At 50.8% G+C, this 12,686-nt stretch overlaps 1 protein-coding gene across 1 annotated transcript; it reads left to right on the top strand.

The window, feature by feature from the left end:
• The first annotated feature begins 3,326 nt into the window (after positions 1–3,326).
• Gsc (goosecoid homeobox) lies at positions 3,327–5,426 on the top strand. Its single transcript, XM_021179581.1, has 3 exons — positions 3,327–3,887; positions 4,400–4,659; positions 5,005–5,426. The coding sequence occupies exons 1-3, from the start codon at positions 3,533–3,535 to the stop codon at positions 5,158–5,160; spliced, it is 771 nt and encodes a 256-aa protein (XP_021035240.1). The 5' UTR covers positions 3,327–3,532; the 3' UTR covers positions 5,161–5,426.
• Positions 5,427–12,686: the final 7,260 nt, after the last annotated feature.

Raw genomic sequence — 12,686 nt, 5'->3', positions numbered from 1 at the left:
GGCTGGGATATAAGGATAATGGGGAGACAGCCCTCTGAAAGATACCCAGATGAGCACTCCAAACTTGGGCCCTAGGTTTTAAATTAGAAAAGCAATTGAATTCAACACTCTGAATCAATTCGGAGATGATGATGGTACCAGAGTCTTCGAAAGACCCCAAACAGCAGATACACCTTATACATGTGGAATCTACTGATCTGGTCTTTAATAGCTTAAAAATGAGGGCTATTACTGGGACGAGTGAGTCCCCCAACAAACACATTTTCATAGACTTCTGCGTGGTGATTGCTTTGTGTGAAATCGTGTTTGTGTGATAATAGAGAAAATCAACTGCGTGTTTACTTATTTCTCACCGAAGCCTCGCTGGCTGCCTCCGGACTCGCTGGTCCTCCCATGCTGAGCTGGGCATGCGGGGCGACAAACAATCGCTTAGCAACTGGAGGGGGACAATTTGCGTGCCTCGCATTTGTTATTTCAATTGCGCCCGGCCACTCTGGATTGTTCCTAGCGCGTTGGGGACACTTGTAGGGTTTCCTCAGAGAAAGCACAGCGAGAGAGCTGGGCCCCTGACTTCCTTCACGGAGTCTGCCTCCCAGCCGACAAAGTAGAACAACCTTGGGCTGAGGGGACAATTGTACCAGGAAGGCTCCGCCACGCCACGGGTGAGCTCTCCCGGAGTGTAGCGGTTAAACCCATGTAAGTTGTGAGGCTCGGGTCCTGGAGCTTCTTTCTGGGAAAGTCTTGTTTTCAAGGAAAAGAGCCAAGTGACTTTTCTTTATCTTGAACCCAGCTGAAGAGACCCTGCTTTTGCCTTTGGGCAGGGGTGGGGCCAACACACTCCTTTGTCCCAGTGAAAAGAAAAGAAACAAACTCATAAAATACTAAGGTTTTAAGGGATTCAATTAATCTCAGATTTGGTTAGATTATTTAAAATCCTGAGGCCTCCAAAGGAGGGATAGTTTGCCAGGTGGCAATGTTAGGTCTTGAACCCTGCCACCCTTGGCTACAGGTGAACAGCCTCTTCCTTCTAGGATCACTGATATAGCTAGAGGGCTTCGGGAAATCGAGCCCTGCAGCGAAATCCCGGGCTTGTTAAAACTGATCACGAAGTACCAAGCTGAAAGAGACACGAATGGGTGGGCGTGGGTTTGTTTTATTCTTTTCAAAATTCCACTGCTCTTTCAAATCTGTGGCTGAGTACCTGTCGGGTCTGGATCTGAGTCCCCTTTAAGAAGTTTCAGGGGTCCAGGAATCTACCCCAGGCTCTCCTGTTTCTGCCTGTACCCCTGTAAAGGTCATATAAGAGACCTGCCCCTGCATGTGCCTTACCCACTCACAACCACCAACACAAACGAACACAGCGAAGTCACTGCAGCCTCCAGTTCGTGTCAATCAATTTATCTCCCTTTAGAACCGAAGGTGGGAAAAGGTTGGAGGGCAGCCGGCGTGTCCCGGAACCTGGTGACTGTAAAGTCATTGTAATGGAAAAGGTCACTTCTCTAGGTTGGCTTGGCCTTTCTGAAGCGTTCACACTCCCGAAAGACTTTGTTTCTCTTAAAACAAAAACAAGAAACTGTCACCTCCCAAACTGAAGCCGGTCTCTATCCAATCCTTACTACTACCCCCAATTTGCAACGTAAGCAAATCAAGTGTCCTAGGCCATGCGTGGGTGGGCTGGAGGGCGCGGAGGGCCACGAGTGGAGGCCTAGGAGAAGCGCGCTTTCCTAAGCTCCGGGTGGCTGCTCCCACGCACTGCCTGGTTCTGCGCCCAGGCGGGACCAAACTTACCGCAACGGTTCTCTAACCCAGGAAGAGCAATAAGGAGAGGTCCCAGGATCTCCTCCAGTGCCAGGGAGGACTTAGCATTTATTGTACCGCTTTAGACAGCGTTGAAGTTTTCTCAGGCTTATCAGTGAGAGAGGAATCTCCACAAATGGTATGGAAGTCCTCTACCCAGGTCTCTCTTGGAGTAGCTGGAGAGTGGCCTGAGCGATGGCGATGCAATTCCGGGGCTGGCACCCGGGACGCACGACTTTGGGCCTCTGCTTTCGTTCTGCCCAGAGGGTCGCCTACCTTTCCGCAGGTCGCCCAGCCGCCTGCGCGCAGATCTAGGCTGGCTGCGCCTCCCGCGGCTCGGCCGTGCCTCACGGAGAATCCCGCAAATCATCACGGCCGCCCGCAGTGGCCCGACTTTCGTCCAGGCCGCTGAGGTCCCCCGGAGGCCAGCGCGGGCCTGGAAGGACAGCTAGAAGCCTTTCGGAGAGCTCGCTGATTAAGAGAGGGACGCCACTCAATATGTTGAGAAAGGAGACAGGCAGTCCCGGTAGATCCCACAAGAATTAAAGTCAAAAAAACTATTTTGGAAGGCACCCCTTCTCCCAGAGTAATAATCAAAAAGGCACAGAACCTATCGGCACACACGCGGGAAGCCTCTGGAAGCATCGCTTCAGAGCGCTCGTCTGGGTGGTGAATTTTAAAGACCGGCTGAGTTTGCTCTTCACTTGTGTGTTAGGAGCTAGGGAGAGTCAGGGTAGTTTTCAGACCCAGAGTGACCGCTTTAAGAAGAAGAAGAAAAATAAGACAACTTTACGAAGGCGGACGCGTTTCTACTTTCATCGTTCTTGCTCTGAGAAAATTTGGCTTTCGCAAAAACAAGATTTTGGGAAAGAGACGGGGGGGGGCGGTGTGGAGAAGTGAAATTAGGCAGTGAGTTCACGGGGTGGGTGGGGGGTTGGCTGCGGGGGAGGGCACTTCCAGTCTTAGTTGAGGGAGGACACAGCCACCCTCATTTCTTAAAAGCAAACAGATTCCGAAAGAGAGTAAAAAGTAGTCCTAAAGTAAAATTAGCCACAATGAATTTGAGCTACAACCATAGGAAATCGCACCCCATAATAGAGAGAAAAGGGTCGGGGCGGAGAGGTCGGCGGCAGAGTTGTTAACGGCGGCAGGACAATAGTATTAATAAGATTAACCTGGGCAATTAGGCCGCCCGCCCAGCAAGGCCGGGGCCGCGCCGGGGCTGCCGAATGGAAAAGATTAGGTTAATTTCATTAATTCTCAATGCGTTATGTTTTTCAGGACCTGTGTCCCCCTCCCTCTTGGCCTCTCTCCCCCTCCCCCCCTCCAACCCCCCCCCCCCCCCCCCCCCCAATTCCACACCACCCAAAGGAAAAGAAAAGGACCAAATCTGGTTCTGTTTGTCATCTGCATATTACCAGGAACTAAATCCAGGATGACGTCGACTCAGTATAAAACCAACAAGAGGTTGAGCCGGTCGGAGCTGCGTCCTACCCGCGGGTTGAGTTCAGCTAGGCGGCGGCGAGGGGAGGAGAGGGCGGGAGGAGGGAGCTCGGACGCAGGGGGCGGGGAGGGGCGCGAGTTGCGCGCTCGCCCGCGCTCTCTTTCGGTTTGCTCGCCCGCGGGAGCAGAGAGTGGGACAATTCCCAACCCCCACCCCAAACAACACCACTTGGAGACTTCTTCTTCTTCGGCGCGTCCCCGCCGCCCCCCGGTCCCGACGCGGGGCTCGGGGATGCCCGCCAGCATGTTCAGCATCGACAACATCCTGGCCGCCCGGCCGCGCTGCAAAGACGCGGTGCTCCCGGTGGCGCCCAGCGCCGCGGCTCCGGTGGTCTTCCCGGCTCTGCACGGGGACTCGCTCTACGGCGCGGGTGGCGGCACCTCCACGGACTACGGCGCCTTCTACCCGCGTCCTGTGGCCCCCGGAGGCGCGGGCCTCCCGGCCGCTGTCGGCAGCTCCCGCCTGGGCTACAACAGCTACTTCTACGGGCAGTTGCACGTGCAGGCGGCGCCCGTGGGCCCGGCTTGCTGCGGGGCTGTGCCGCCGCTGGGCGCCCAGCAGTGCTCCTGCGTCCCGACGCCCCCAGGTAGGGTCGCGATCGCGCGCGAGCCGGCCTTCGCCACCGCGGAGGTCGGTGGCTGCCGGGGCGTGGACGCGCGGTTTGCTTGCTCTATTCACCTGGCACCAACTTTCTCCCCTTGCAAGCCTTCCCCGTTCTCCCATTTGTTTATTTATCTATTTATTTATTTATTTATTTATTTATTTTTGGGTCACCGGGTACGGGGACTTTGCATACGTCTACTGTAAACTTTAGGTTAGAGTTAAAAAAGCCAAGTCACCGGGAGTCTCGGGGCGACTCCATGCGCGCGGGAATTAAGTGAGGGCGCGGGGAGATTCTAAAGTGCCTGAACTGGCTTTTGGATGTGTGCAGGCAGGCAGACGCTCCTTCCACGTCTGGGCATCCCTGGTCTCAGTGCTCCCCAAAGACCTAGCGCCCCTTGCAGACTTTTTTTATTTTTAAGTGAGCGAGGGCAGCGAGCGGGTTGGCTTACGGTGCCGAGGGAGGTTGACTGACTCCCGTCCCTCCCTCTGTCTCAGGCTACGAGGGCCCTGGTTCTGTACTGGTGTCTCCGGTACCGCACCAGATGCTGCCCTACATGAACGTGGGCACGCTGTCGCGCACCGAGCTGCAGCTGCTCAACCAGCTGCACTGTCGGCGGAAGCGGCGGCACCGCACCATCTTCACCGACGAGCAGCTCGAAGCCCTGGAGAACCTCTTCCAGGAGACGAAGTACCCAGACGTGGGCACTCGGGAGCAGCTGGCCCGGAAGGTGCACCTCCGGGAGGAGAAGGTGGAGGTAGGCAAGAGCCCCAGCGTGGGTGGGCTGGGGTGGGGGCGTCTAGCGGTCCTTCCCTGCACGCGGCTTTTGCCGGGTCCTCCTTTGGGATGTGGCCACTCTAAGAGCATCCCAGAGACTGTGGCCTGGAGGCTGCCCGAGGGTACTTTAGGCCCAAGAAGGAAAAGAGGAAGCGTGGAGGGTGTTTCTCCTTTTGTTGGCCCTGAGCACAGCGATTGCCTGTGGATTTCTCCCTGCCAGGCTAAGGTTCCACGGTCAGGCTGTCCCCTGGCCATGCGGGGCCACCCGGTGCCCTGGTGTCGGTGGGCAGCGGCTTTTAGGTCACCACTGTTTGTTGCGCAACAGGTCTGGTTTAAGAACCGCCGAGCCAAGTGGAGACGACAGAAGCGATCTTCCTCGGAGGAGTCAGAAAACGCCGAGAAGTGGAACAAGACGTCCTCAAAAGCCTCACCGGAGAAGAGGGAAGAGGAAGGTAAAAGCGATTTGGACTCGGACAGCTGACGGCCGCGGGCCGGCCGGGGCGCTTGCCTGACGCAAGGACTTGCACAGACAGTCGATGCTACTTGCACACACCCTGCCTTGCGGGAGGGGGTCGAGAAAGCAACGAGGAACTAGCTGTAAATAATGTACAGGCCCAGGACTGCTGGGGACAGGCGCGTGGGGACCGCAGCCCCGCTGTCCCGGGCTGCCTGCGTGAGCCTCGCTCCCCACCGTAGTATTTATAGTTAAGTTAACGGTGACAAATACAATAAAGTGATGGCAATGTAGACCAGCCATGTTGTATTTCCTACCCTCGTGCCTCAGTTGAGGCCTAGGAAAGAAATCTGTTTAGTTGAGACGCAAAAGTCAATTAAAAGTAGCGGAGTAGGGGTTGGAAGGTAGGACTGGGCTGCACTGGGTAACCTGGGTCTTTGGGAAGGGGTGGGGAGTGCAGGCCGGGCTTTTTTGAAAGCTTCATCTTTTCTATCATTCCTTCTTTCCTTGAAGCTTCCTCAGAGCCCCTTCTCAGCCATCCACTCTGCTTTCGAGCTCACCCTAGACTCAAAGGCCGCCCAGAATTGAATTTCTGTTCCAAAAAGAGTAGCTCAGGATCCTGGTTGTTGGTGCTTTCTTTCTGGCTGTCACCTCCGCGGGGAGCTGTCCCTTCCTCCCTTTGAGCCTAGAGCGTTTGTTTCCACGACACAGAACCTGGTGCTTGCACCCTACGGGAGCAGGAGCGCCACTGAGAACTGTGTGCGGCAGCACCCGTTGGGGGACTTACTTTTCTGCCCACTAATATGGTCCTCTCAGTTTTCCAGCTAGCTTGTTAAAGATTGGAAAGGGCCTAGTGGGTCTCTTGTTCTAAGAGCATTGTAGAACTCCCGACCAGAGGAGTGAGTCCCTTGGAGATGGTAGACTCTTCCAGTGAGGGCTATCTGCCCCCCAACACCAGATACCATCCACCCCTGAAGGAAGGAGCACTCCTGAAGGAAGGAGCACTCCTGAAGGAAGGAGCATTCCCTATCTATCTACTGCTGGTGGTAAATTTACTTTTCTCTCTGGAGCAGGTCTCTCTGGCTGCCATCTGTGACAAAATGGCTTTAATATGTTAAATTTTTAATTAGTTCTACCTTAAGTGTGTTTATCTAGGAGGAAGCCAAAGCCTGAGGCTCACTCCTTAGCTATAGAACTGGGGTGAGGTGGTGGTTTGCTCTCTCCTGTTCCGTTGAATATTTGGAGCAAGACCTACTCAGGGATGGACACTGTGGCTAGAAACAATGCAGGGAGAAAGCAGGTTGATTTATGGGGAATGCTTTTTTTTCCCCCTCACAGTTTGTAGGATTATAAGGCCAATGTGACTAAGCCCAGGACTGACATAAAATATGTAATAACACCTAATATAACTATTTTTCTTTAATCTGGGATCTCAGGCTGGCTGGCCTTGGACTCCAGAATTCCCTGCCTTTACCTCCTCTGCTGGGATCCCAGGCCACTACCAGCTCCAGGTCCTGCTTTTAAAATAAACATCCTTACTTAAATGTTTTATGCAAAACAGAAAGGGCTCAGAGGACAGCTCTGCCTACAGGAGAAGAGCTCTGTCCTTCATAACTATACTCTCCCACAATTTGAGCTGTCTCTGATACTGGCCTCCATAGCTGTAGAATAGGCACAGACATATGGGGTCTACTTTCCAGGGCTGTGAATGTTTCTGGGTGCTAATTCAGAGTGGCATCTGGCATAACAAAATACATTGTGTGGCTAAATAATAATAATAATAATAACAATAGCATGGGACTAATATTTCAGAAGTTGCTCCCCTTGTTCCTTCAACTCTAAGATGGGGCATACTGTTAGCATTTTTCAAGGGAAGACCTTTCTGAAAGGTTAAATATTTTTACATCACGCAGCACGTAAGAAGTCAAGGGCACGGTGGTTTTACTCAAGTGAATCTTGGCCGTAACTGGAATGAGTTCCGAACATCACAGTTTCTGTGAAAAGCATTCTAAGGAGGCTGGACAATTCTAGATGTGTCTTGGAATGACTTTTTAATATACCTCTCTTTAGATGCCAGACTTCCAGGGTGAGAGAGCATGGGCTGCTGGGCACCCCACTTGGTAACAGTTCGGGGTGCCATTGGATAGTGAGGAGCCTGAGGGGGCATCTGTGTAACATTCTATCCAGAGAGCTGCTCTCTCATTTATAGCACACCTTCATGTCCCCTTGCATCTAACCTGCTCGCTATGCAAGGGAATCTTTTTAAACAGAATCGTCATTTTTTTTCTGGTCTGGGAAGAGATATCTGGCTAGAGATATGGAGAGGGAAAATCGGGGGTCCTCTCTTCCCAAGAACAGCTGGTGAGAAGTTACTAGGACTTTGGAGGCATGCGAATGAAGAACCTGGAGCCAGCTATCCCTTGCTTGGCTTAGGGCAGATCAGAGGTGGTAGACCCCGCCCCGCCCCCTCCCCAGTTTCCATGCCTGGACTTCCCTGTGAAGTGCTGTAGCACTGGCCCAGCTCACAGGAAATAAGTATGATAAACGTCTGGAGTAAAGAGGGAAAAGTCAGGGAGGTTGGCCTAATTATAGTCTGCCCTCCCTTCTGCATGCCCCAGGCAGCTGTAGGGCTCAAACCTCTGTTGTAGCTGGCTGTCAGTGTCAGAAAGGACCAGATGGGGTCACAGAGCAGACAGAGAGAGAGAGAGAGGGAGAGAGAGAGAGTGCACGCGGGCACACGAGCACTGGGGCCCCACTGATGGTCTTTAGTGGAACTTTGAATCACAGTGTTGGAAAGTAATACATGTATGTGGGTAAGGTGTAGGTCCAGTGACTAGTCTGAGGGCCTTTTGTCTCACACCCCTGCATCCCACCCATTTCAAAGCCGGGCAAATGGAAGCACAGAGCTAAAGTCAACAGCTATCATGTCATGGGGGCTATGGTCGGCAAAGCTCCTGGTCCTTGAGTTTAGATAAATCAAGATGGCTTAAGGAACCTACCTTGTTCTTTTGTATTCTGATGGAACCTTAAGCAGAAGCCCAGCAATAACAAGTGAGTGTGGGAATGAATGTAGCTACCTCGGGGGACGCAGGAATTAGTACTGTGCCAAGCAGTCCAGTAAAGGACAGTAATACGCATTTATTATAATAATAAACAATGGTCTAGCATTTTCTATAGCCAGCCTTTCTACACACATCTCAGGCTCACTTTATCCCCCTTTATTCTGCCTATGTATCTATCTATGTACCTATGTATGTATGTATGTATGTATTGATCGATCGATCGATCTTTTTGTTGGACTGGGTTTCACGTTGTAGCCCTGTCTATCTTGAAACTCATTATGTAGACTGTCCTATAACTTATGGCTGTCTGCCTGCCTCTACTGCTGAAGTTATGTGTGTCACCAAGCCTGATGACTTGTTTTGCAGGTAAGAATTTGGAAGCTTGGGGCCATTGAACAGTAAGTGTCAGAGCAGGCCCTGGCTCCCCCTCGCCCCCACCCCCCAACAACTTCCCACATACCACCACATCTTCCCTTGTGATCAGGGATAGTATAATATTTGCTAGGTAGCTCTGGTCACTTGGGCCATGGGGGGCCCTGGTTGGAAGGAGTTGAGGGATGGGAGATAGATACATGTGTGTATGGAAAGGGTAAGACTGGGGAATTTTCCTGGAGAACGTGTAGTCATTCTTTGCAGCTGCCTGGATGGGGGAGGGGGGGCACAGTTTGTAAACTACTTCGGATCAAGCAGTCAGTATTCAGGGAGAGTGTATTTTAATTACAGTTCTTTGATCAGCCTGTGTTTTATTGACGTTTGAACTTTGAACCCAGAGGCTTTGTTTTGCTTTTCTGGGGACAGAATGGCTTTTAACTGTGGCAGTTCTACCTTAACCTGTGGAGTGCTAGGGTTAGATGCATGAACCACTGTGCCCTGCTAGTATGGTGTTTTAATATATATGTATGTTTGTGTATATGTATGTATGTGTGTATGTATGTATGTATGTATGTATGTATGTATGTATGAGGTAGAAACAGATAGATTCTTGTTCCACTTCATTATATGGTGGCTGTTGAGGACAAGGACAGAGAGATCAAAGTGACAGAGAGATCATTTTCCAGATAGTTGGTGTGACTGGACTTTAAAGTCACCCTGATTGAAGCTTCCATCAGAAGGAGTCCTCATCCTCACAGGGGCAGGTTAAGCTGTGTGTCTGTCAGTTTTCTTCCCCACCTGCAGAATGGCTTTGAGGGGAGGGGAAGACTGGAGAGAGAGGAAGGGACCCAGCTGAGCGTCTGACACATTTGTTCATTATCCCTGGCTTTGAAAACATGGTCTGACCAGCTGATCAGTGCCCCACTTAAGCAGATTACAGAACAGAACGCCCCTTGTTTTTAATTGTTGTTGGTTTAGGAGCCTAGGCGTGACCACAGGACACAATCTGTGCTGTGATGGTGGGGACTTAGAAGCGAGGATGCAAAACTCCCATTCCTCTTAAAGCCCCGGGTTTGGATTTGATTTTCAAATTTTGTGACATGACCTTAAAGTTTTTCAAAAGTAAAACTGAAACAACCCCCAGCAGCTGGTGAAGAGACCCTGGAACATTCTGGAAGGGAGGTCTGGGTCGTCTGGCAGTGCGGCCCTCTTCCCTGATGCCTGTCCCTAGAGTCATGTGACCAAGTAGAAGACCTCTGCTTATCATGGCTTGGTTGTAAATCTGGGGAAAATAAAAGAGGTCTTTGAGGTTCAAGCGGCCCATAGCACCAGTGTGGTGAGTGGTGGCTTCTTATAGCATCTGAAAGTGCTATTCCTGAAGCCTGCCTCTGTCCCCAAGTGTGCAGCCCTGGGAAACATCAGCCAGGGAACAGGCTTGGGAGTCCTTCATCCTCTCCCTGCTTTCTCTGAGAGTCCTTCCACTTGGAACTTAGGGTTCCCTAACTTGAGGTCCTGAGAGTCTGCTGACCGTATCTAGCAGTCTGTTTTTTAACAGCGTCAACTGCATTTGTTCCAATACTTCCCTCATGCTCTGGAGACACCAGAAGCTGATTTATAGAAGCTGTGATTAGTGGGATAATTTTAGCCTCCATGCAGAGTTTAAAAGCATCCATGTCACTTCCTACCTGATTGCCAGCGGTGTACATAGGGCCTTGCTAAGGTCCTCCCGCCAACCTACCAGGCTGACCCAGCAAAGGCCATGCTGCAGGAGGCATCTCCTAGATGTGCAGAACTGGTGTGTGGGAACTTGATTTAATTTTTCTCTTTTGGAGGGCTGGGGTGGATACACACACACACACACACTACCTGAGTTGTCTAGTTTTAAGCATGCAGTTGTGACTACAGGTTCAGTGTCACAGTCAGTCAATACTCAACACAGTGGGTACAAGCCCCTGTCTGCCTGGTGACAACTGCCACCTTGGCAGGAAGTTCTGGCCCCAGCCTGAGGGGCCATGGGCTCCAGAGGCGTATGCCATAAGTGGAGGGGTTGCTTCAGACAGCCTGGGGTCACACAATGAATCTCACAGTGCCCCTTTAATCTTGTCCCACACGAATCACTGACATCACAAGGCCAAGAGAGGGATACTTCCTTCCACATGGGATATGAAGAAGCCTCCTTTGAAATTCCTCTAAGTGCTAACTATGGGACCAGAAAAAGAAAACCACACTTCTTGAACAGGGAGGTCCGACGTGTCTGTCGGGCACACCCCCCCTCTGCCAGGAAGACGCAGTACCCCATGAAGCTGGAATCCCAGCTGGCTCTTTCATCCACAAACATCTCCAAGGCCAGATGGCTGGGATGTCAGGGGACATGCGTGCTCTACATTGCTTTGTGTGTGGGGGAATAAATATTTAAATCTGAGACCAAGTCAATCATCTTCTACTGAAGGGAGCAGGGCTACAGATTACTTGAGTGTCGATTTACACGGAACCTGTGAAGAGCTCCCCACCCCCCTCTCCTCCCCGCACCCCCAAGCCCCAGTGTTGCCCTATGTTGGCTGAATACACGCAGTGATAGTGAAGGCACAAACAGAGGTGCCCCTCTCTTCCTTCACTCTCAATATAAGACTTTCCCTGGCATTGGCCTCACTTCTTCCATGGAGTAATTGGCCTCAGGTACAAGGGTGAATGGAGAAAAACGTCTTGAAATTTCATTTAACATTCTGGAGTGATCTCAGCTCTTACTATATTGCCCAGGCTAGCCTTAAACCCAGTTTTCCTACCTCAGTTTCCCAAGCGCTGGAATTAAAGATCTGCTCTAACAACTCAGCCTATTTAAACAAACAAAACAAAATACATGGAAGATAGGCTTCATGTGTGGCTCACACCTGCGATCCTAGGGCTAGAGAAGGCCGAGCGGCGAAGATCACATATGAATTAGAGGCCAGCTTGGGCTATGTCTAGAGTTTTTCTTTGTTTTTTTTTTTTGTTGTTGTTGTTTGTTTGGTTGGTTGGTTTTTGTTGTTTTGTTTTTTCGGGACAATTTGGGCTACAGAGCAAGACCTTACATAGGAAAAATAAAATTCGAAAAATTTAAAATATAGGAAATGTTTTCTGCAGTGCTAAGGAGTGCTACAAAAGTAGGTTACATTAGTTTGGAGGACTGGCAGTTGAATTTTTAGTATAATTTCCCCATATGTGCCCATATCTAATCCTTTCTGCTCTCTGACCAGGGCGTGATAGACTTGGCTGCAGCTACCTTGTTTGTGTCCTAGCTGCTTTGACAGTGTCATTGTGTCTGATGGTGTCTTTATCTTCATTGACTTGAATCTGCCCATGCTCCTCAGAGGTTGGCATTGCTTTCCATTTGGGAGCTAGAATCCAGGTCATTCTGCATGCTAGGAAGAGCTTTGACTCTGAGCTGCATCTCCATCCAGCCTCAAGGTTGGCCCTTATTGTCTCACTGCCAAGTAGAAAGGAAGATGACTTCAGCCAAGGAAGGCCAGCCATCAGACTCACATCCCAGCATGCTCCTGGACTATGGAGTGTTTCCCTTCCACAGGGCCAGCCAGGGTACCTGGCAGGAGCGCCTGCCTGGCAGGGAAAGAGCTGTGTGACCTTCGAGCTTCAGCCCCCTGGGGGAGAATTATAACCATTTTGTGCTTCGAATGGGGTTGTTAAACTCTAACGTTATAATTTCCGGCAACACATGCAAATTACCTGGAGCTTTGCAAACACAGATCACTAATCATGGTAAATACATCAGCACGTTAAAGATAGTCCGAGCACACAGTCAGACACGGTATGAGACCTGTCTCATACTGTCTACAAATATTAAGAAGGTGCCTAATGTGTCAGAAGATGTTCCAGATGCTGACATGTTCCAGATGTTGCCTTTCTAGCCCTCTCCTCTTGTTTTTTTTTTTTTTTTTCCTTTTTCTTTTTTTTGTACCCTTTTCTCTTACTGAACTAGAGGCTCCCTAGGATGGCCAGCAAGTTCCCGAGATCTTCCTCTGTAGACCCCTCAGCTCTGAAGTTACAAGTTTGTATTGCCATATGCAACTGATTTACGGGATCCAAACTCACGTTCCTTTTGCCCAGCAAGCATTTTTCTCACAG

This window comes from Mus caroli, chromosome 12 (assembly GCF_900094665.2).
Source record: "Mus caroli chromosome 12, CAROLI_EIJ_v1.1, whole genome shotgun sequence".
Lineage (NCBI taxonomy): Eukaryota > Metazoa > Chordata > Mammalia > Rodentia > Muridae > Mus > Mus caroli.
This window is presented reverse-complemented; position numbering and strand designations above follow the sequence as displayed.

What these genes read in the sequence shown, in the direction of transcription:
- Gsc (XM_021179581.1), top strand. Translation starts at nt 3,533, where the DNA reads ATGCCCGCCAGCATGTTCAGCATCGACAACATCCTGGCCGCCCGGCCG. An exon ending in CTGCGTCCCGACGCCCCCAG is followed by an intron (nt 3,888 to 4,399) that starts GTAGGGTCGCGA and finishes CCTCTGTCTCAG; the next exon opens with GCTACGAGGGCCCTGGTTCT. An exon ending in TCCGGGAGGAGAAGGTGGAG is followed by an intron (nt 4,660 to 5,004) that starts GTAGGCAAGAGC and finishes GTTGCGCAACAG; the next exon opens with GTCTGGTTTAAGAACCGCCG.